Genomic DNA, 20,319 nt, shown 5'->3' with positions numbered 1-20,319 from the left:
GTGAGCCCAGGGATCCCGATCAGCCGCCGCCGACCCGAAGCCTCGAACTACTTCCGGTTTTCCACTGACCTGCTTGCAGTCAATTCCGCTTTCCCTGGGGCGTTGGTGGCGTCTCCTACACGGAGCTTTCAATTAGGTCCCGAAGAACAGTGCCTCTTGCCGCAGCTTGCCCAGACGTGGAGGGGTCTCGCAAAATCCAGGGAAGCAGTCCCGGATGCCAATACGAGGTATGTAAAGTTCCAAACGGGTCCGTAGGCGCAGCAGTAAATCCACACAAACAGACAGGAACCAGCAAGACCCAAGCGTGGTGCAATATTATTTTATTCGATTTTTAAGCCCAGCACCAGTCCGCCATGACGCGTTTCGGCTAAAAAATAGCCTTGTTCACATGACAACGTCACGAGGGCTGACCACCCATTTAAAGTGCAAAAGTGCCATCACATGTCATAGAGGTAGAAAAAATACTAATTCTCATTTTTTCTCTTTCCAACACATAGTTAGTTACAGCATGAATGCTATAAATTGCACATTGTAAAATAAACCAACGATTTCTGGACATTGTCTGTAAAATACATGTTCCAACCAGAAAATAATAAACCTCATATATATATATATATATTTTTTATATATATATATTATGCTCCATGGGGTTGTCCAAGTAGCGGGTAGCACCCGAGCCTGCGTGCGCCTTCCCCAAAGCGTTAGTTGGTATGGGCAGTTGCGTGTTTGAAATAGGCCCGACACGTTTCGGAAATTTATTTTCCTCAGCAGGGGCCAGCAGTAAAGTGCACGACGTCTACCATCTCCCTATATGAAAACACACATTGTGCTTGTGGGAGATCTAGTCCATATATCCTGGATGGATGCACTTTCAAATTACTGCTCGTTCCAAAGGCTCTACCATGAGCCCCAAACATCACTCCTGTCCTCATCCATCACGCAGCTCCACATACGAGACTCCTTGGATAGCGAGTCTCGTGGCCCCCGTTTCTTCGGGTAGTGCAACCCAGCGGCGGACCGCCGCTAATGTATTACGCTCCATGGGGTTGTCCAAGTAGCGGGTAGCACCTGAGCCTGCGTGCGCCTTCCCCAAAGCGTTAGTTGGTATGGGCAGTTGCTTGTTTGAAATAGGCCCGACGCGTTTCGGAAATTTATTTTCCTCATCAGGGGCCAGCAGTAAAGTGCACGAGGTCTACCATCTCCCTATATGAAAACACACATTGTGCTTGTGGGAGATGTAGTCCATATATCCTGGAAGGATGCACTTTCAAATTACTGCTCGTTCCAAAGGCTCTACCATGAGCCCCAAACATCACTCCTGTCCTCATCCATCACGAAGCTCCACATACGAGACTCCTTGGATAGCGAGTCTCGTGGCCCCCGTTTCTTCGGGGTGGTGCAACCCAGCGGCGGACCGCCGCTAATGTATTACGCTCCATGGGGTTGTCCAAGTAACGGGTAGCACCCGAGCCTGCGTGCGCCTTCCCCAAAGCGTTAGTTGGTATGGGCAGTTGCGTGTTTGAAATAGGCCTGACGCGTTTCGGAAATTTATTTTCCTCACCAGGGGCCAGCAGTAAAGTGCACTACGTCTACCATCTCCCTATATGAAAACACACATTGTGCTTGTGGGAGATGTAGTCCATATATCCTGGATGGATGCACTTTCAAATTACTGCTCGTTCCAAAGGCTCTACCATGAGCCCCAAACATCACTCCTGTCCTCATCCATCACGCAGCTCCACATATGAGACTCCTTGGATAGCGAGTCTCGTGGCCCCTGTTTCTTCGGGGTGGTGCAACCCAGCGGCGTTTCGAAAATTTATTTTCCTCATCAGGGGCCAGCAGTAAAGTGCTGGCCCCTGATGCGAAAACACGTCGGACCTATTTCAAACACGCAACTGCCCATACCAACAAACGCTTTGGGGAAGGCGCACGCAGGCTCGGGTGCTACCCGCAACTTGAACAACCCCATTGAGCGTAATATATATATATATATATATATATATATATATATATATATATATATATATATATATATATATATATATATATATATATATATATATATATATATATATATATATATATATATATATATATATATATATATATATATATATATATATATATATATATATATATATATATATATATATATATATATATATATATATATATATATATATATATATATATATATATATATATATATATATATATATATATATATATATATATATATATATATATATATATATATACACACACACAAAGAGCTGATCATTCCAATGACAGGTTATACATACTCAAAACAAAGTCCCAGTGCTGCAATCCATTCTCAACCACGCACTCTAAATTTTCTAGATGTTATTAATAACGCTCTGCAATCCATGCTCAACCACACCTTCTAACGTTTCTAGACCTTGATACAAATGTGCCATAGAAACCACCCAACTTTACACACAAAAAACTAGATACAAAATGATTCATGACCAAGCTAACAAAAAAAGAGGTAATACATGACTACTCAACATTTTTCAGCAACATATGTTCTTTTGTGAAGCCAAAGTGATCTATCACTCACAACTACATGTAAAAGATTACAACCATTAATACAAACCAAGCTCATTGTGCTTCCACTTTGAAGAATATGTCATTGTAATTCAGAAACTCTCTAACTCTTGGCACAATTAAATCTAAAAGCTCTATATAATTATTTACAGGTAGAGTTGGTTTTATTCAATAGGACATAGATTAATGTATGGTATAGGAAGCCTTTTTTAGAGACTACACTACCTTACAGTGTCTGCCAAATCAGTGGTCAAAGATGTCAGTTTAAATGTCCTATATGGTACGAGGACCTAGGCTCTAAAAGCTCAATGGCGAGCAACCATCGTACTTCCTAAACAGCAGGTCTTCAAAGATTTATGCACTGATGCCAATCTGAGAGTGACTAGGATGGCATTCCATATTTAGGCAGAGAAGATCTGTTATGACATGTTATTGTATATGCATATTGTATTCATTCTTGGAAAGTTCTTACATTATTTAATATTCAAAGTATGCTGAGAAGCAGTTGAGTGACTGAGCTGTTGCGGGTACTATGGGCTGTTCAGAGGCTGCAAGTCAATAAATACCTTTCTCAACATTATTTTTGCAGCAGATGTTAATATTAGTGACAAAGACTTGACCCACAGCCCTTTAGTCAAAGAATTCTGTATTGTAGCCTTTCCTGTTTTAAGGCTTCTTCAACTATGCTGCTTGAAGATCCACTAGAGAGGAAGCTGGTGTTACGGCGATTTCTTCTTAGATTCTCCAGTGTCAATTTTGCATTGAATTTCTGGTGATGTTACTTCAGGCATCCAAGTTGTACTCGTCACTGCTAACACTTTGTCACACTTACCTAGCTGAGACATAATCTAACATAAAGGCTATGGGGTTATGTTGCATGACCTACATACTGCTATTTTGCTTTTCTAGTAACCGTTCTATATAGTTGCTGACTTGGAGGTGGACGTTATTGCTATAGTTGTGCTCCGGCGGACTGCTGCTTCATTACCTGGGTATTTCCACACTTTTGGATCATCCTGATGGTGGGTGAAAAGGGATGCTGGTAGCAGGAGCATATGGGTATCAAGACTGGGGTCAATACATGGAATAAAGATTTCTAAGACTTTCATTTCAAGAAACAAAAGAACACCAAAAAGTGATATTCTGGTTTCTGCAGTTTCTTCACCATTTGTCTGCTTCCCCAAGTAATTAAAACAGAACTGCAGCACTTTATTCAGGCAAATCAAAGTTACAGCTTCACAAAAGCCATTTGTGCTCTCAAACTGATGAACGAGTTGCTGTAGACTTGCATCAATTTGATTAGTTATTCATTTCACAATGGTTCATTATTGCTATAATTGAAACTTGCCATTGTGACCCCATACCAAAGAAGACACTCGCGACTTACCCAATTAAGATAACTACCGGCGGCTTTCCTCTATATTATGTGTTTAATAATAATGATAAAGAAAATTTCGGGCGGGAGTATTTTGAGATTCATCTGGTGAGTGTGAGGAAGCAGACGGCTCCATAAAAAGGTTCTGGTCACAGCCAACTTCAAGATTATATTCTCTCTGCTGCAAAAAAGGGGGGATTTTGCAGGGCATAAGGGCTCTGGCAAGAGTGGTGCAAAATGATTACTAGTGAAGGCAACTGAAGAGTAAAACGTGGGTTCTCGATCAGATTATTGGCAAATTTCTCCTACAGCACAGTATAGTATAAAAATGAACCCGTTCTTGGTTGTCTTCCATTAGCATGAACTAGGACTAGGCTTCTCGGACATATGCTTGTACAATCATTTATGCTGCTGCTGTTCCGGGTCTAATCCTGAAACCATATCTAGCTCTTTCGATTAAAGCAAACATTTATTTGAGAGGTGAGATGGTATTCCTTTAGCAACACAAAAATAGCAATCCTGACTGGAACTATGTAAGAACCCAAAGAATCCCTGTAAAAGGCCACAAGGTTTTCAAGTCTAAGTAACTCAATGGAGCACTTTACGATAAACCATTAAGCAATTTATCCTAGATTCACAATGGGGTGTGGACTTGCAGAATTAGACTCATGTGACACTTTAGCAGACGTGGTCCACATGCAGGTGGCTTGCAGTGTAAATTCTAGTGATTTCAGAATTCAAAGGACCCTCTTAGCAGGCTCTAGCTGTATCGGGCTCAGAGGGCATCTTAAAATGTTTATGGCTATTGGAAAGACCAGAATCCTCCTTGTAAAGGGCTCCGGTGTTAGGGGAGTAACACACCTCTGTCTGTCAATAGCAGGATTGCCACAAAAGCTGTTTGGCTTTCACTGCGAGTATTCCTTTTGTAATTGCAGGGAAGAACTGTCTGGCATAATAAGACCACTGCATCAGAGGGAGGAAGGTGGGCTGGTCGTTGGGAGCTCCTATTGATCCATGCTGGAGACTACTGAAGATTGAGCAGAGAATCAAACCTGAAAATGGGAGGCCAACAGAAAGTCCATTATTCAGGGAGTGAAAAGAGGGTTCTACTAAAAACAGTTAAGTAAAAGATGCTCAGGCCACTGATCAAGCACTATATGCAACTACAGTGCAAGTCCACTTACAGTAAATGCAACAATCAGCTTCTCTAAAAGTTGATCACTATTATCTTAAGACATTTTTATAAAAAGGTAACCATAACATTAAAAAAAATTGCTTTTCTGACCAAATAACATTTTTGAACAAAAATAAACAAATACAATGATACAACAATGTGCATATTCTTATAAAATAGTCATACAATTGCTACTTACCACACCTAATAAAAGGGGTTTTGTGATGTCTAAATTGGCCCGCCAAGCAAAAAATAAAGAATAAATGACAAGCATTCCAGTGAATAACCAAATTAGTGACGATTTTGCTCTGCAAAAAAAAATGTAAAGCATGGTCAGTAATGTTTTTTAAATAAAACCCTATAAAAAGTATGCAATACATACATTGGGCTACTTCTCAGTGATTTATAATAATCCTATTTTCTACAAATATGCTATTTTAGTAACTTTACTGCCATTGACAGCAAAGCTCAAACTTACATTAACAAGAGAATTTGTTTCAACTCTCATAAAAACCTTGTTACAAATTCCAGGAATGGCCAAACAGTAATGTGGCTACAGCCATAAACATAATATTGGAGCTGCTGCTCAAAAGTCATATTTGGTTTTTTTGTTGGCAGCAGCTCATTGTGATTTTTTTATTCTCCTGCTATATCTTTTACAAATATCACTTTTCTGTGGCTAGAATTGGTGTTTTGCTTCATTGCTTTAATTTTACAGTTCTTTGTATTTTTCTAGTATAAACGAAAATGTTATCAACAAAAGTATTTTCCGTTTTGTTACATTCATCTGTACCCAGTCTAATTATTTTGTCAAGGGCTCTGTATTTCATCAGATCAGTTTTGCCTTTTCATTGCAGTGTATGTGTGCCAACTCCATCTTTCGGAAGGGAAGGGTGCTGCTGTAACACATTTATTTTTGTGATCTCGCTTCAGACAGTTCCAGCTTTCTGTCACTGTATACAATACAAGGTGAGTCAACCCTTGCTCATGATTAGATGGCTGTCCTCTCAATCTCAGTTCCCTACATTTTACTGGCGGCTTTCCTCTATAATATGTGTTTAATAATAATAATAATAAACTTTTAAGCGCGCAGCTACCCTGGATGGGGGTGTCCCGGCGCTAATACAGACATTACTAGAGATAGTGGTCAGTATACCTTAGTCATTACGACTAAAGAGCCAAGTTTTCAGGGCCTTTCTAAATTCTTGTTCAAACTGCAATGTGCGCAATTGAACAAGAAGGTTATTCCAGCATTTAGAGGTCCCTACCTTGAAAGTCCTTCCCCCTATTCTGACTTTCACGAAATGGGGGGTGGTAAGGTATCGTTTGTGGTTAGACCCAAGAGATCTGTTCTGCGGAAAAAGGGCGAAGTCTCTTCCTCAAATAGTTGGGCCCCCTTCCTTGAAGTGCCCGAAAAGCAAACTTAAGAACCTTAAATTCAATGCGCTTGGCCACAGGTAACCAATGCAGTTGTCTGAGGTAAGGAGAAATACGTTTGCGAAGAGGGACCTTGAAGACCAGCCTGGCTGCTGAATTCTGCACTATCTGAAGCCTACGGATCAGACCAATTGGCAGATCCTGTTTATACCTTAACTCATGGATAGCTCTTTTACGCTTGCTTTTAATGATCAATTGTTAAAGCTGGTCCTCTCTGCTGGGTCAACCCCAAACCTTTTGCCTTCACCTCTACTTTTTTTAAAATTTAAAACAGCTGACCAGTGCTAAAGTGCTTGCGATCTCTGCTTTCAATATAGTAAAATTGGCTTACACCCAATTGGCACATTTAATTTACTTATAAGTCCATAGTAAAGTGGTACAACATATACCAAGGCCTGTAAATTAAATGCTACTAGAGGGCCTGCAGCATGTATTGTGCCATTCACTTAAATAGCCCCTTAAAGCATGTCTCAGGCCTGCCATTGCAGCCTGTGTGTAGTTTCAAACTGACAATTTAACTTGGCAAAATAAATCCCTTGCCAGGCCTACATTTTCTTATTTAATAATTATTAGTCAACCTTAGGGTAGGCCCTAGACAGCCATTAGAGCAAGGTGCAGTATATTTAAAAAGTTGGATTAGCACTTTTAAAGTTTTATATGTCCTGGTTCATATTTCTCTACTGCAAGGCCTACTTCTACCATAAGATAATATTTGGCTGCCTTATTACATTTAATAAGTGATAACACTTGGTTGGAACACGTAGAAATGTCATGTTTGTTCCCTAAAGAATTGTAATCTAACATCCTCTTAATAGTAAAGTTTGATTTTAAGCCACAAATCTGAAAATTGCACTTTTAGAAAGTCTGCATTTTGTTTTTCTAACCATTTGGTGCCTGCAGCCTCTGTCCTGGGTTACATGGCTGTGATTAGCATTGCAGTTTGCCTTTGTGTATTCCTCCCACACAGTGACACAAAAGGGGACTAGGTGTTGGTAGAATTTGATGGCCGGCCAGGATGCGTGGGGTGCACCTGCTCCCTGGGCCACTTACATTTCAAAGGAGTCAACTCACCACACTCTCAAAGAATTTCACACTAGCCTTTTGTCACCCCAGATGTCCTGGAGCCTGGGCAGGGAGGAAGGAAATTCCAATACCATCTGTGCTGGGGGTGGGGTACTTTAGAATATTCTCTCACTTCAAAGCTGGCATTAGGTGTGAACATAGGACCCTCAGTCCCACTCTTCAGTTCACTCCAGGACATGCGAAGATACCCCCAGAAGGACTGGCGTGTACTCTAGAGGACTACCCTGCTGCTTGAGGCCTGCTTTGTAATTTAACGGCCTGCCCTGCTGCTATCAGAAGACTGCCTTGCTGCTTGAAACCTGCTATGTATCCTCATAGTACTGCCCTGCTGCTTGGGGCCTGCCTTGCTGCTTGATTCCAGGAATACAGAGTGACTCCAAGAACTAGTTGACTGGCTTCCTGTTCTGATCTACAAGGACACAAAAAGCTGCAACAACTTGAACCCTGCACCTAGACCATGCCTGAAGTGAGTCCTACCCTCCAAATGGTGCCCACCTAGTCCCAGAACCTTGGAAGTGGTGCTAAAGTTGACCAAACAGCCAAAACGTTCAACAAAAAGTACTCAACAGGAGACTGGGTCTAACCCGCTCGCTAATTCACCCAATGTACATCGCTTGATAGCTTGACTTTGCAGTAGCTTCCGCTATGTTCTTTGCATCAGCATCAAATCCTGTTCCACGGCTCCTCTTAGGAAGGGTATCCGAACAGGCCTCCAGGATCCCTCGTCGGATACAGCCTGCAGTCTTATCCTGCTGGAAGTTTTCAACTTCCAAAAAAAGAGATATCTATGGGAAGGGTTTTAGTGAAAAGGGAACAGTTGCGCACTGCAAGATTAGCAGTTGTCAAGTGGACAAAGGACTAGGTAATATGGTGCTAACAGGAAAAGGGTGACCCTATTAACCCCTCAATTAGTGTTTGGAACTCCAAACACGTATCATGAAAGCCAAAGGACCTGTGCACACATAAATCAACAACAGTGTTTGTTATATCAAATGCAATTGGAAGAAAGAAGTTCGCCACGACTTATTCTTGTTTCTTTTAATGCAAAGTTTGCATAGAACTCAGCCAGCCGACACGTGTTTCGTCAAAGCACATTCAGCTTTGACTCTTCAGGGCCTCGTCCAAATGGACGGAAACAGTAATCCCCTTGCCGGTGAGAATTCCAACCCGGTCGGGGGTCTGAGAAACAGAAAACGGACTATATATATGTAAAAATCAGGAGTCTTTACTGAGATTGAATGAAGAAATAAGCTGTATCCAAGTTACAAAAAACGATGGGATGAGTATATCCAGATCTACAAGTTCCAACGTGGGGAGTACTTCACTTCAAAATTGAACTGAGAACGAGTAAATAGAAGCAGAGATGGGGTCAAGCAGGACGGGTTAGTCCTTTGCGGTAATGGTCGTATTTACAAGCAATGGTTATGCGACCATCGAAGATACAAGGAAGCGGTCAGAGTGCGTAAGGAAGAGAAGACCCCATGTCTCGGCGATGTCCGCAGGGTAGCTGGGAAGTGCGAGTGATGGAAAAAGAGGCTAAGGCCGAGTGTACAAATCTCCAATTCAGCTTCGTCCAGCGGCTTCCCAAAATGTCACGTTTGGTTTCTAAAGAATTGCAATTTAAAATCCTCTTTAATGGTAAAGTTGGATTTTAAGTCACAAGTCTAAAAATGCCACTTTTAGAAAGTCTTTTTTTTTTTTTTAACAAATACGGGCCCACAACCTTCAGGCTGGCCGCAATACTGTTGAAGCTCAAGTGCAGCAATGTGAACCTCAGCGGCATCAGGAGACATTTCAACAATCAATGAACGTTACACTATATAGAATCACGTCGCCGAGGCAAAGGAGCATGTAAGGTTAATTTTAAAGTTTTTCGTTCAAAATAGAAATCAATAAAGCTTAAGGATTAAGAGAACTGAGTCCGTATAATAACTGCTCGACACGGGCATGCGGCATCATCACTGGAGACAACAACGGAAGGCAATACGTCGAGCAAAAAGGGCGGTACAAAGTAACACAACAGGATAGTCCGCCAGCATCTGCGCACCACCTACAGCGCAATCCCCCATCTACCAACCCCTAACATGGACCCAGAACGGAAACAGAGCAAAAAGAACAAAAGCAGAATTTTTTTTTCCTCCTTTTTTTGAAACGCGTCGGCATTTGAAAAATATGCACCTTGACTGTCCAGTTGACCAGGAAATTAATTTGTGGTCTTCAGAAAAAAAAAAAATCTGCTTTTGTTCTTTTTTCTAAAAATTTAAATTAAGTTTTGGTTTCATGTATTCTTTATTTAATGATATTGGTTCATAAGTAGTGGACTGTCCAGGTAAATGCTGCATGGCATTATCACTAGCGTTATTGAATAACTCTAACCTTATTGAATGTCTGTCGAAAAGATAATTTGATTTGATCTGCTGGTTGTATATAGATGTAATTTGTATTTGTAAATATGTATGTTGAATTGTGATGTATCTGTTTGTTATAGTGTGTTTTCTGAGATATTATTGAAATTGAAAAAGATTTGATAAATAACAAAACAAAAAGGTATAAATAAATAATACCTCACAAACTATATTGAGACTAGTTTGTGTTGCTCAAACGTCGAGCCATAAAAGAAATGATACAGGGGATATTTTTGTATTTCACTTTTAGAAAGTCAGCATTTTGCTGTCCTAACAGTTCGATGCCTGCAGCCTTTGTCCTGGGTTACATGACTGGGATTAGTATTGCAGTTGGCCTTTGTGTATTCCCCAGAAAGTGACACAAAAGGGGACTAAGTGTTGGCAGAACGGGCCGTGTGGGTTGTTTGAGTGGTGTATACATACTTAACACTTTGCCTCTAAATTAAGCCTGGCTGCTTTTGAGCCATGCTACCAGAGGGTTAAGCCGACTATAATTTAGTGACTTTTGTGATTAACCCTGACAGGGTATGTGGCATTTGCTTGAGCATGGTTCTCACTTCCCTCAACCAAAAGCTCAACTTCCTACACCTATGGTATAGCCTTCCAATTCTTGCAATCACAAACAACTTTTTTGTCTTAAAGCACGCCATGGAAGCAAATGTGTTTTCTTTCTCTTGTTTGCAGCTTACCTTTCACTGTTCTTCACCACATGCCAGCCTATACTGCTACTCCTATTGACCTCCTGATGATAGTAAAGTATCCGCCCAGCACCCACTTTTCACCCCTTCCTCTTGCTGGCTGGTATCACATATTGCTACATCCACACGTCTTTCTATGCGTAGGGTATGAGAAAAATATGTCCTTTCTGGCACTATTTAAATAGCACACTGCATATCAACTCTCTGTGTGCTGCATGCAGGCAGTGGAGAGAAAAGCAGTGTGGTACCTCACATTTAATGGAGACTGGAAACAGAAGGAATTAATGGCACCCAGAAAAAAAGACCAACATTTGAAGAGCAGTTACTGCGGCAACCTATCCAGGCAGTACCTTCATCACTGCCTGCCTTCGTGATGAATGAGGTGCATTGCTATGGTTCAAAAATTAAACTGCCTTAAAAATCACACTGATGTCACTAAGGCATTCTTTTCTCAGCTGCAAACTATAGCCCTCGGCTACGTTCCTCTCTGATTGGACCATGGTCCGGTCCCTCATACCTACCCCTCTATTGGCAGCTATGCTCTCTTGAAGAGGGTCTTGGCTTCTGATTGCCCTCCTCAGGGCCATGTGGTGCCTGACTTCCTGATTGGCCTTCGGCCTGGCATATGGAAGTGCTTACATTATTGTCAGTGAGAGGTCCTCTGAGCTGCAGCTAAGGCTTTTCTTTGCTCGCAGCCATTCTGGTTATCTTTGTTTCAGTGTGAGTAGGCACAAATGCCTGAAGCTGCTGATCCTTCCCCAACTGTTTGCAAAGATGATGCTTATAGAGCTTCTACATAAACATGTGTCTGGCTCAGGTTTGTTGCAGTAGACAAAGTTACTTGCTTTTAACACTACTCTTTCTGGTGAATTCTCTATCTAACTGCAGATTCCTCACCTTCAGGAAATCCCCAGGTGCCAGACTGGATTTGGAAGAATTTAACAGCAATGCTCCCGCACGGCACTAGATAGTGCCATGCAGCTCTGTGTTAACTTTGTTCCACTCTGGAAATGATAATGGAACCACATCTGAGTGTGTCTTCAGACGTGGAGCACAACAATATTCAGAGGAACCAGTGCTCGGAGTATTAAATTGGGACCTTTTAGTTGGACTAGAGACAATGCCACAGAACAGGAAAGCGCAAGGGCAGTTAGGAATCAGCAGGTAGATGAAGTATCCACCAGAAAGAGCACTACCAAAGATAAGTAACTTGTTCTTTTGATAGATACTTCGAACCGCAAATCCTTTATCTTTAGAACAAAGCAGCACTATCCCAAAATAGTTAAGGACAAGCACTTGCAGGGTGCAGCAGCCCGGTGGAATTAGCCTTCAATCACTCCAGAGGCTACTTCTTGGCCAGTGCGTAGCAGATCTTAGTGCAGAGGTCAATCCACCACAACCAAGTCTATTTCTGCCCTACCTTGCATTTCTTTGCTCAAGACAACCCCTGAAAGGGCTGATAATTCATCTGATGGTCTTTGGTGCGATTGATGTAAAATCTAAAAGCTCTTTTCGGAATCAGATGAGGGAGTCTCTCCTCCTCTTTCACGGGGTGAGTCAGAACAAAGAACATTGGGAGAAAGATGGATTGCCAAACATCAAAAGCAGTCACTACCTTTGGAAAAAAGGCCACTCTCGTCCTCAACACCACTTTATATGTGGAAAAAGGTGGTGTAAGGTGACTGCACTGACACAGTTTGAGGTTCACCGCCATGGCAAGCTGAAGTTAACACAACCAGGAACACACTCTTCAGAGTTCGGGAACACAGCTGATATCTGCGCATCTGTTAAAATTGCATGCACATGAACAAAGTGAGTCAAATTAAGATCCCACTGTTGTGTCACAAAGGAGGAATTAAATAAGTTAAACCTTTTAGAAACCTCATTACAAGAGGTGATTTGAACAAGGACGTTCGGTCAGGCAAATGCAAAAAGCTGAAAAGGCTGACAAAACCTTTAAAGGTGCCCACTGCAAGTTCTTGCTGGGACAGAGATAAAACTAACAAGACATCCAACAGTTTGATCTGTAACGTGTCCAGTGGCACACCAGGCTACATTGCCCAAAGTTGTGCGTAGAAAGACTTTGTGAAAGGATGCCAGGCAGACAAAAAGAACTCACAACTTCGGGAGCAAGATCAAATGCAGTCAACTGTTGCTGCTCAGTTTCCATGCATGGAGTTGCAGATTGCGCAAGTGGTGCTAGACCATACCCTGCTTCTACAACAGGAGCTACTCCTAAAGCAGTAGCCTGATTGAATGACTGATGATCATGCCCAGAAGTCCCACACTCTCCTTGTCCAATTTAGAGCCTTAGGATGACGTGAGCCCGGTCGTTCCTGATTTTCTTAAGAACTCTGGGCAGGGGGACGCAATGGCGGAAAGGAGCACAGGAATCTTGTGCTCCACTGTGACTGGAATGCATCTCAGAGAGATCAGTTTTGTAAACTCCAACATGCAAAAGTTTGGATACCGCACATTCTCGGCTGTAGCGAACAGATCTACCTAGGACTCTCACCATTGCTAGAAGATGCCCCACATTGTAATCCTGGTTCATGATCTACCAAGCACCATAGGCTGAGTTTTTCACCCTGGTATTCAAAGACACCCCCCAGGTGGTTCATGACTAGGAAATACCATGATGCTCCTGCTGAAAAGAAGTACCTCTTGGCACAGGACCCAGGTTTTCGCCCAGCCCTGCTTGTTGCAGTAGTTCATGGCGATGATGTTGTCCATGAGAACTTGAAGCACCACCTATTTGATAGACAGTAGGAAGGCTTTCAGCACCAGGTGAATGGTTCTGCAATTCCAACTGGTTGATGTGGAGACATGTCTACCCTGCAGATCAGAGTCCTTTGATCTCCACCTCTCCAAAGTGACCTCCCCATCCCAGCGGCAATGCATCTGTCACCACGTTCAGGTTTGGGTGGGGCAGAGATAGGGGGTCTGTCACCCGTCCAATTGGGTGGAAACATCAGGATCATAGCCAAAATGTCCTGGATTTGTTGTGATGGAAGAAATCCTCGATATCGCACCATATCCATGATGTCTCCAATGAAAGGGAGCATATACAAAGGAGTTAGGTGTGATTTGGGCATGGTGATGGTGAATTCCAATGATGTCAGGAGGTCGTCTATGACTTACAGTAGCAAATCCACCTTCAATTCCCAGTTGTCGAGGTAATGGAAAACTATGGCACACAGCCATCACTTTTGCAAACACCCACGGAGCACAGGTAAGGTTTAAGAATGCGCAGAAAATTAAAAATGCTTTCTACCCACCTATGACCACAAGTAGCATCTATGGGATGGCAGAATGGGTACATGAAAGTAGGCATCCTGCAGGTCCAAAGTCACCATACAGTCGCCTGATTCCAAGGGGGACAAAACCTGGGCCAGTGTTACCATCTTGAATCTGTCCTTCCATAAGAAGGCGTCCATAGGGTGGAGATTTATGATCGAGCTAAAGTTTTCGTCCTTCTTCGGCACGACAAAATAGCGGAAGTAGCAACCAGCTGCTATTTTCAGGGCCAAGACCCTCTTGATGCCTTCTGTGGGCAAAATACCCTGCACTCTTTAAGCAAGAAGCACTCTTGAAGCATGATGGACAGGTGCTCTTCTAAAAGATACTCGTGTAGGCAGGAACTGCAACAAGGTTATAAGAAATGGCAGAGCATAGCCTTGTTGAACGTTCTGAAGGAGGCATCAGTTGGATGCTACCCTTGGCGTTACCTCCCAAAGAGTGGTCATGTGCCAATAAGAACAAACTAAAGTGGTTTGCAGGCTGATGCCGCTGGGGCAGAGGACAAGGAAGTGGCCTGCCCCTGATGGTCTGGCCGTTTTCTGCTAGAACCCTTTCCCCACCAGAACTGTGGTGCTTATTTTGGGGGCAATACCTGTACGCCAACACTCTGGAGTACCCTGGAAAGGTGCAAAACTGGTGTGAGTACTGTCTCACAGGGTTGGAAAGGCTCAAGGAGTTTGCGATAGCCCAGCTTTCTTTAAGGCGTTCCACTGTTGAGAAAGATTTCTCACCAAAGAAGCAAGATCCATCGAACAGCATATCCATTAAACAGGCTAGCATGTCACCGGAGAAACCCAATGGACCTCATCCAAGTGGCACGCCAAAGCACTGTGCTAGTGTCAGATCATCAGCCCAGCAATCAGTAATGTCCAGCCCACATATGATGGTCAATTTTGCAGCATAATGACTTTTATGCATGGTTTGAGCCAGGTTGGCGCCACATTATTCAGGGACTGCTGGCAAGACCTCCCCAACCACGTACCATAAAGCATGGGTGTATCTCCCTAGTAAACAGCTGCTAGGGAAAACATGCTTCCTGAATGCTTTTATTAGTTTTGAATTTCTGTCTGAGGGAATCCGGGGAAATGAATAGGGGTTCAACTTACTGGAAGCCTTAGCCACCAAACTTTCCAGTGTAGGGTGCTGCATCAGAAAAAGAGGGTCACCTGGTGCTGACTTGCCATCACTGGTAGAAGGAACAAGGCTTAAATCAAGTACCCCCAAATGAGTATTAGTTATGGTTCATTAAATCGAAGTAAAGGCTCAGTAGAAGTTTGCCCTGGTTGCACAACCTGTGTCACACGTTAGTTTTGACTTTGATAGTTGGCAGATGTAAATCCAATACATCCTCAGCCTATCCCATTACTAAAGCAAAAGGAGGCACTTTTTCCACTGATAGTCCAGGGGCCGAACACAACCCAGTGTTCCCGGGAAGTATTCAACAAACTGGCCTCCTGCAAGTCCATTAATACACTTTCATTATCATAGTGTTGGGGAGAATAATCCCCTTCATCTCCAGTGTCATCCCCAAAGGCTGGTTAGCTCAGCTCAAAGTCCAAACTGAAAATTGTTGAAGAGCTGGGGCGTTGCTCTAAAGGAAAGGCATGGTTTTGTCTAAATCGGATCAGTCTAGTGCCAGTTGCATTGTTATGGCCTTGGGGTGTAACCTCGGTCGGGGCAGAGATTAATTTGGCTCACAGACAGATAGGATAACAGGAACGGGGCATCCTCTGGCATCAGTGCCGGCACTGATGCTGATGCATTGGATTTTTGCGGCAGACTAGAGTTCAGGAAGCACAGATTGCGTTTGCACACCCACCAGAGGTAACCTGCCTGGAAGCCTCCGTGGATTTTTAGGGGGCAAAAAACACATCAGAGTGAGCCGGAAGAGAGCCAAACATTTGAGCATGGTCCCTCTAAAAACCTCAGTTTGATGTGATATCGCCTATGGACCCAAAACCCGGTCTGGATTGGGATAAGTTGCGGAATGGCTCCTCGGTGGGGGTTCTGGAGTGAGACCACAAAGCATCCTGATATCCTAGCCTTTTCTAAACAGAGTGGTGGAACTGGGACGAATCTCGATTTGCCTTCTTGTGCTTCCACTTCGACTTACCACAAGACTTGGACCACAATGATGATCTATCGCTGGAGCATTCTCAAGAGTGGGAACGGGTCCTCGCCCACGACATCCAAGACTACTTTTGGTGTTTGGTGATGTTCAGTTTTGATTCGCATTCCCAGATTGCGTACGGATTAAAGGGGCCACACTCTTCACAGGACTTGGAGTTGTGTACCGAAACCAAACACAAAGAGGCACACCTTGTGGGGGTCTGTCAAAGACATTTGCTTGCAACATTCTCTGTAAGGCTTAAACACTCCAGTTTTAGGAGAGGACATAGTTTCCTGGCATTCTGGAAAAAACATTTGTAGGGGGGAAAGGAACCTTGTCAAATGATGAGGAAAAAGTTGGGAGTGACCTCCGGATCCACGTATGATGGCGCAAAAAAGAAGGCACTGATGTTGACGTGCAGGGGTGGAGCTTATTTGCAGCTCTATCATCCCTTCCGGGGTGGAACAAAGTGAATGTGGAGCGGCACAGTACCTCCCACCAGCACACTGGAGTACTGCTGTTAAAATCATCCCGATTCAAACTGCCACCTGTGGATATTCTAAAGGTGAGGAATTTGCAGATAGAGGAATCCATCAGAATTTTCTTTATCACTTTCCAGCCGTCACCACTGTGCTGTTTGGGATCTGTGTGCAGCCAGACTATGGAGCCAGCAGCAGGGTAGATGTCAGCCACAACAGGAAATACTGTTACTGCGGGCCTCTGCGACTGTAACAACAAGGCTGCATTCCAGGCTGAGGTAGAGCAGGCCTCACTCTCAGTATGCAATGGTATTGCAGGGCGTTGTGCGCCATGGCCACTCATAAAAGTGCAACGGCAAATGCACTCTGCTCAGATTGAATCAATGGACATTTACATTGTAAACTGTAAAATCTAGGTGTGTACCACAATTGTTATTTTACAACCCAATTTATGTTTACTGATTGCAAATAATAAGTTAGTCTTTCCCATCTGAGCTGTGAACTAAAACTACAACTCCCAGAATGCACACAGTTGTTAAATGAAAGCCCTGAACTCGTGGGGGATCATGCGCCAATATTCGGAACCACAACCAATGCCAAACTGTCTCACTTGTATCCATAGGAGTGGTTTGTTAATACAGTAGTTACGAAAAGCCACAAGTCAACCATAGGTCGGTCTCCAAGATGAATGCATTTCGGATTAACAGGCACCCGTGATTTGGCCCAAGTGTTTTCTCACTAATATACTATCAAATTGCTCCTTACCTGTATACACAAGACAGACCAACTGGCATTATCCAATGATTGCTTCAAATTCGGGGATGCTGCAAGCTCATGCTTGTGCCAATAGGGGTTCAGCCTCCCAAAGGCAACACATATAACAACCCATTTCTCCCACATGAAATACAGAACTTAGCAATAACACTCACCTTCTACTATTGATTAAAGCACCTAAACCAGCAGATTCTGTTCACATAATTTGTTAGGAAGACAAAGAGACACACTAATAAATGTCCTACCAAGCGAGATACAAGTCTTTGATCCCCGCTCCACTTCTGTAACTCACAAACTGTAACATGAAAGATGACTTTGCTCCAGACACAATATTAACTAAGCAGAGGCCAGTTGTAGCAGGTCTAAGAAGGTAGAAGTCAAGATGAACCATTTGACTGCTTCCCTACACAGGGAACATTTTTTATTCAAACATGGGCCCCACTGCTACTCTCCTTTAGCCTCTATGGTGATGTTGCCGCCCACCCTACCCATAATGTTGATATCCAGCCAAAGAAAAGACCTTTTGCTTAGCCAAACAATACCAGGGTACTGCTTCTAAGAAACAAACTTAACTTGGAGAAAGAAGTATGTGACACAATATTATGAGTATCAAGGCAATTCAGTTTACACATCAATAAAGAGTCCTGGGCTCATAAAGCCTCCTACGATTACTTCCATCTAGGCTACTCTTTCCTTGATGCAAGCCTCTTGGAATATTCTTTCTAATACCAGAAATGGTGCTAGAACTCATAACATACAGGATAGACACAAACTCAATGCGAGTAAATGATGCCCATCAGATCACATTGATAATTACTTACAAGCCCTGATGTAAAAAACAATGTTCCAACTCCATGCCCTAACCCCAACACTGAGATGATTCTCATGGGCGCATCAGAACTCGGTCCACATTTGTGAACATTGATTCTAAAGTCTAACAAAGATCAACTGAAAAACATGTATAATGCCTATAAATCATGTCCAGATTAAACACAGTGGCATCATTGACTGAAATCCTGCACTCAGAAAATGATGGTGGTGTTTCTTATGTAGTCCCAGAATATTAGCAGATGAGCTCAGAGCCATGTACCTGCTGGGAAATTAAAATCCAGACAGTTCTTCAGAAAGAAACAATAGATGTCTCATCAAAATGGATCCAGAGTTAGTGAAAAGGTATTATTTGGGCCTTTTTAAGCTTAAACAAAAATCAAACCGGAGACAAAAGATGTTTATTTGTCTTGGAAATACCTATTCTAATATTAAAAGGAAGCCTTCCAATAGAAATCTGCTTATCAAACTGATCCACAAAAGCAATACATACAAGACATTTAACATGTTGTCCAAAATCACAATAATCCCATACAATTGTTTTGAAACTGCGTTTAGGGACAGGGAAAGATTGCCGACAGAATTGTCGGGCCAGGCAATGAATATTTCTTATGCCTTACCTCCAATATTAGGGGACCATCTGTCTAAGTTTCGAGTTAGTATTAAAAAGAGTTGCTGGCCTTTATTCCTTCACCAGAAAATGTTTATATAGCAAATAAAAAATAGGCCATTTGGTAGTCCATCAGCCCAAGTAGCTTAAAACATACTTAGGCACCCCTACAAGATGGGAATTCTGAGACCCTGATTTCAACAGATTGAGTTGGTAGTCTATGTTACATATACGAGTGGTATACTCTTTCTGGTCATCATCAAACCCTTCTTCACTTGTGGTGGTTCTTTCTCCATCTGGTAACTTCACCAAGATACAAAAACCTGTAGTTGCAGACATTGTACAAGGAGGATACAGTGTATTATCTATTTAGTTGACAATCTCTCTTATATACGTTATAGGTTTTATGCTGAACTGGGAATGTTTAGAACTCAGTTGAATTTCTTAAGATTCCTACATTTAGCTTTCAATTTTCCACAATTAAAGTCAGGATCCATAAAATGTGGTATTTCAGAACTCTGGTGTATACCTAAATAGTATTACAGGATGTACTGAGGATTGTGAGACATTTGCCCTAGTATTACAGGATGTACTGAGGATTGTGAGACATTTGCCCGTCTCGGTTCAATCATGAATTCGAATAAAATGCAGTACTAGCACCCTGTTCAGTGTCATTAATAAAAACACAACGTAATCTCAAATTAATTTAATAAATTATTAGTTTGACACATATATTCCATACTTTGTGAGGGTTTGAAAGCCAGGCAACCATGTTCGGTGTGTGTGTGTGAGTGTGAAGTACACATTGCTTATGCCAAAGTAAGAAAGCAAAGAATACTGTAATGAATATGGAACTCATTAGCTCCCAGACAACAAGAACATAATATGAAGTGGGCTCCATAAGCTGCAAGAGGCATTAACCTTTAGCATGCTTTCTTCTGCCATTTTATAATTTCCACAGTCTCACATTTAAGCATTTGTAACTTATGAAGTTGTCTAGAAGGCATTGCTGAAGCAGTACTATTGTCAAAAGCATCACATATGTATTCTTGGGGTTTAGGAGAGGGTGTTGCGATCACAGAAGATGTTCATGATACAGAAATCTAGCATTCAACATCACTACCATTCCTCCTCGGTTCAAGTATGTGATTTCCGGGGGCGCTAGGTAGTGCACAACCAAGATGGTCGCGCACCTGTGAGGCTCCAGATGCTTGGCAGGAAAATTCATCATTTATCCTGAGTTATTTGCACGCTGCATTATAATAAAGTGCCCGCTGATATTCCTTAAGCTTGCAGCTACGCTCCGGTGCTGGTGTTACGAGGTGTCGCGCTAATCTACCCGGGGTGAGGACGACACCCTGTGGACAGGAGAGGGCCAGGGATTCCACGTGTCGTCTAGGCAGCTCCAAACAACAAGATGCCTACCCGCGGTGGTGCTCTTGCGCCACCCACCACACTGTGACGGCTCTTTGCAA

At 42.6% G+C, this 20,319-nt stretch overlaps 1 protein-coding gene across 2 annotated transcripts in view; it reads right to left on the bottom strand.

Annotated features, from left to right (window-relative positions):
- TMEM260 (transmembrane protein 260) overlaps positions 1 to 20,319 on the bottom strand; it is a 639,752-nt gene that overhangs the window by 267,005 nt on the left and 352,428 nt on the right. For both annotated transcript variants that reach the window (XM_078660364.1, XM_078660365.1), the window contains exon 9: positions 5,320 to 5,428. In XM_078660364.1, the coding sequence (XP_078516490.1) occupies positions 5,320 to 5,428 (109 nt within the window). The remainder of the gene's footprint in view (positions 1 to 5,319; positions 5,429 to 20,319) is intronic.

This window comes from Lissotriton helveticus, chromosome 9 (genome assembly GCF_964261635.1).
Source record: "Lissotriton helveticus chromosome 9, aLisHel1.1, whole genome shotgun sequence".
Lineage (NCBI taxonomy): Eukaryota > Metazoa > Chordata > Amphibia > Caudata > Salamandridae > Lissotriton > Lissotriton helveticus.
The sequence above is the reverse complement of the archived record's forward strand: the minus strand, read 5'-3'. Positions and strand labels throughout refer to the sequence as shown.